General features: G+C 38.4%; 1 protein-coding gene across 2 annotated transcripts in view; it reads left to right on the top strand.

The window, feature by feature from the left end:
- Positions 1 to 3,588, top strand: part of LOC145477865 (uncharacterized) — a 47,732-nt gene extending 44,144 nt beyond the window's left edge. For both annotated transcript variants that reach the window (XM_081455720.1, XM_081455719.1), the window contains exons 22-23: positions 1,952 to 2,039; positions 2,660 to 3,588. In XM_081455720.1, the coding sequence (XP_081311846.1) occupies positions 1,952 to 2,023 (72 nt within the window). In that variant the 3' untranslated portion in view covers positions 2,024 to 2,039; positions 2,660 to 3,588. The remainder of the gene's footprint in view (positions 1 to 1,951; positions 2,040 to 2,659) is intronic.
- The last annotated feature ends 1,100 nt before the right edge of the window (positions 3,589 to 4,688 follow it).

Here is a 4,688-nt window from a genome sequence, read left to right as displayed (position 1 = left end):
TTTTATTCTTTTATATTACACTTGCCATAAACTATGGCTTAGACATTGGTATTTAAATTTTTACATCGCGTTTGGTTCCATCGTGCATAGTTCATGTTTTACCGATTGTCTATTTTTGTTTATCGTTTCCATGGAAATACATTGTTCAAGAATTCAATCCGTTTCCAATTAGTGGTGCAATTTTCACATCGATGCGAATGAGGGAAGACTGGCAAAAGGCTGAATTAAAAATGCTTGATATGGTTCAGAAAAAACTGTATCAAGACACGTTAATTGTAAGTTTTCGCAGTAAAGACCTCTTTCGATGACAAAAGTCGTTCAACATAAATGTTTCGCAAATTCGTTTGTAATGTTTCCATGTTTGGCAGCAAAGATCTGTCTTTATGTTCGAAGACGTTGATTTGAAACTTTTCACATAGTCAATAATAGTGTCGCAGCTAGGACTCGCGGTTGTGTAAGAAGCCATCCACGTGAAAAGTGTTACAAAGTCTATCGCAACGTTTCGCGGCAAAGATCCTTTTTTATTAGAGTCGTTCACCGTAAAGTTTTGACAAATTTAATTTCAGTCTCGGAGTATGTTCAGTCGTTATGTTAGAAGCCGCCCATTGAAAAAGTTTGACGAAGTTAAATGCAAATTCCCAAACACAAATTAAAAAAGCTGTCAATGACAACATAATTGCAACGTTTGACGAGAATAAAGTGACTCAAACTTCATCTCAAACCTATATTATACCTCTTGCTACAGTTTAAAATGTGCGATAATAAACTGAAATCATTATTCGATTCTGATTAACACTCGGAGGTACAAGAGGGGGGTGGATGCCCCCCCCTCCCCCCCCCTTCCAGAAGGTTTTTGCAAAGTTTTGAAAAGACGAGTTACTCGATGGGGCTGAAACTTTCAGTAGTTGTTCCTTCATTCTGTGAGGAAATTTTGATATGTCAATTGCTGCCCATCATTTTTGATGATTTTTGATGGCAATTCTTTCTCGAGATAATTCTGTAGTTTCGTTCCAGTTTTCTTCATCAAACTATGACAGAAATTCGTGAATTTGTACATTTCATAAGCATTCTAGCTTGATTTTTTGTTAATTCCCTTTATTTGTAGACTTTTTTAAGAAATAGTAAAATCCAAGATGGCGGATCCAAGATGGCGGGTCAAATGATATCATTTGACGTCATACGACGTCATTATCAACAAAATGGTAGCATCTTGTAGAGCAAGCTCAGGGCTATCTAGTCAATGTAAATTTATTTTGCTGTGCCTTAATAGAACGAAAACCAAGAGGGGGGTCCATTCACCCCCCCCCCCCCTCCCCTTGTACTACGGTGGGCGTATGAGTTAGCTTGTACGCCCGAGGGTTTAAAATAAGAATATATTTTATACGAATATCGAAATTGCGAAATTGCAAGAACATTTTAATCTAAGAATAAATTCGAGGATGAGATTGTGAAAAGAATATAATTTTGTGTGTTGAAAGTTCAGTTATAAATACAATACAATCATATGTTTTTAACTAAACCATACAAAAATTCTTCCTTTCTCTAGACCACAAAACTAGTAAAAAAAACAAAAACAAAAACAAAACGAGACTAGCCGTATGTTCGATGCTGATAACATTTTTGCGAGAAGTCTCGTGTGTTATATCAGGCTCGATTGCCTGCAGTCTGACTTCAAAATCACATCAACATCATCAAAGTCATAATCGGACAGATAATCTGATGAACTGAAGTGTCGGCATAGAACACTTTTTATTCCTACAATTCGCCTGATGTTTGTTCCGACCTAATCTGCATGCTATGGGAGTGACACAGTATGGGTCGAGCTGAAGGAAAAGAGGCTCGAATCTGGCCTATACTTGCTTTGGCAGGCTAAGAAACAAGTCTCGTATGTAAACTGATCCTATGTATACATGACGGAAATAGACTTTCTTTATGATTCATTTCACTATAGGCTATTCCAACACCTTCAGTGAAGCTGCCGCATAGCTTTTCTTTGCCAGGTCCATTTGACAATCAGCGATAAATCTGCCCGATCAGGGGTAAGTATTTCCTTGGTTTAGGAACTATGAATATTGAAATCATTACTAATTTCAAAGCGTAGACAACCGTGTCCTGCTCTTGTGTGTGAGAGAGAGAGTTTTCTTTGCTGTTATTCCTCTCAACTTTCTACAGTTTTGACGTTAAATACATATTTGGGATGAAACTGACGATGAGTTGAAATGTATTTTTCGTTCGTTACATTTGCCGGCTGGCAAAATTTTGTTTAACTCCCTGATCGAATTTGTCCTCTAACCATTCTCTCCTTCCCCCCCCCCCCCCGCCCCCCTCAGCTGAGGATGAGAACGATTCGGCCTGGCTTTGTTTGTAATTTGGAGGAGCATCACCAATAAACTTATGGCACCCGCCGTGAAACATAAAATGGGGAGGAGCTAATAGCTTTGGAAGCGGTAATTTGTAGATCACTAACTACAGTTATAATAGGCGGTTTGCATGATGGCGTCATTTGATACAACTACCAGGATGCTTCACTTTTTCTGTTTCTTATGCTGTGGGGCTTCAAAAGTTAAATGACAAAGAAAAAACGAAAGGAATTCTGGTAGTTGTAGTCAAATGGCGCTATCGTGCAAATCTGCTATTTAAAACGGTACTTATTTTGTAGGATTCCAAAGGACACGAAAGAAGATGCATTTGAGAACGAGCGATCTACAGAGGTGGTAAATTAAACTGAAGCCGGGAACGGAATCTGCCCATCGAGCCAAAATGAGTCATTTGAAGGCTGAGGTCATGGTCATCTCCCTAAACTGACGGAGAACTGGGGAAGGTTTATCACTTCGTGTGCAAGTGATAGAACATGAATAACCTGTTCTCTGCTATGCATACGATGAGTCGATATGAAAGATAGATGAAATTATGACAAGTCTTTGATTAGACTATGGTATATATATCGATATTCTTAGATATGACGACATTGAACTACTATACAGTTAGGGTACTGATTTTTTTTCTTTTCAATAACTCCTGAGCTGCATCACATTGAGTTACTTTGCGTTACTTAAATTACGCTGGCTAACTCTAGAATGCAATACCTTACAAACCAATTACTTCAACTTTCTTTAAAACTCATCTCAGTTTATATAGACATGCACTGCCTGTCTTAAGAAACCATGAGGAGGTAATTATAGCACTATACACTATGTGATGCAATATTTGACCTTATTTTAGTAAATTTCGCCACGATGTAACATAAGATATTTTGAAACATGCTTATTCAAATATTGCCACCATCTCACCTACTGTTAGGAGATTTGTCATAGACGCTCAAAAACACCTTATTTTTGCCAGAAATTAAAAGTTTCATAATTAAATTCACTATTTCATTTAAAAAAGATTTACCTCTACTCTTCGTGTAAAGGAGCCTAGGAAATTCCACTGTCTTTACTGAAAAAAAAACAACAACAATTATGGGTGAAATATTCCACTTACTACTGATACAAAATGTCACTGGAAATTTCCATCGACATCGGGCCACTGAAGAAAGAATAATCACATAAATAAAAATATATCTAACTGGATTTGTAAAAACTTACCCAAGGATAAATTCTACATTATTCTTATATACACTTTTTTTTTGGTAGGGAAGGGGGGGGGGGGGGTTGGCGGGGGGAAAGAGAGGTGGGCGGGGGAAACCCGGGAACTTGCGAAGCTTACCTAGCTAGAAGTCTAGAAAACTGCTTGCTGAAAAAGCAGGAGTTGCTGGGGGTTAAAGGGTTGGCCATCTCTATCTTCAGAGGATCCATTTGAAATAAATGTCAATGTCTTTCAGCTGTAAGCGCAAATACAAGGTGACATATACTCTGCTAGGTCTGCTTTGATTCTCACAAAGCGACACATCAAACTGTTACGTTTTCAGTTCGTTTTGTTATATCGTTTTGTTGACCGTTATTAGAAACAGCGTTATTGCCATGGAAGATTAATCGTGCCAATTCTGAGACTGACTGTTTGTTAATGAATATCAGTATTCTGACAGTTCTCACCAACTTTAGTTTCTTTTACCGTTTTTTTTTTTTTGGGGGGGGGGGGGGGGAGGAGGGGGGCAAGTCGAGAAATTGACGTCCGCGAAAATAAATTACAATAAGGTAGGTTCCGGGTTGGTATTGTTGGTATTGCCAATTATTTCATGTATTTTCGCGATGGAAAGCTTACTCGCATGTTATGTGCTGCTTTTAGCCACTTTTTACGAAAGCGCTTAACTTTACCGGCGAAAAATGTTTTAATATCAACCATAGGCGTACGAGCTGGAGGGGGGAAGCCGATGGGGGCTGATTTTTCAGGCAAAACTCTCATGATTCGCAACGACACTTGAGAGAGAAAACATTACAAAGTAATGCTGCTGGCGTGATTTCCAAAACTCGTAAATAAAGTTTCTAGTTAGTTACTTTTTCTTTTTTAGAACTTTTTCTTTTGATAAGGTTTAGATTTTACTAGATTGAGACTGTCAATAGCGGTGATTGAGTGTGCAAGCTTTGAATGTTACTATATTTGGATTGTAGCAGTTTCACTTAATGTGGGAATTGTGAACGTCTTTGTTTCTCACGCAATTTGAGTGCGTTTACATCCCGATTTCAAAACTCACGCATTCGGAAATTGCGTTAATTTTTCGGGCAAGGTCCCCCCCCCCCCCCCCGCCA

Source organism: Orbicella franksi, chromosome 2, assembly GCF_964199315.1.
Source record: "Orbicella franksi chromosome 2, jaOrbFran1.1, whole genome shotgun sequence".
Lineage (NCBI taxonomy): Eukaryota > Metazoa > Cnidaria > Anthozoa > Scleractinia > Merulinidae > Orbicella > Orbicella franksi.
This window is presented reverse-complemented; position numbering and strand designations above follow the sequence as displayed.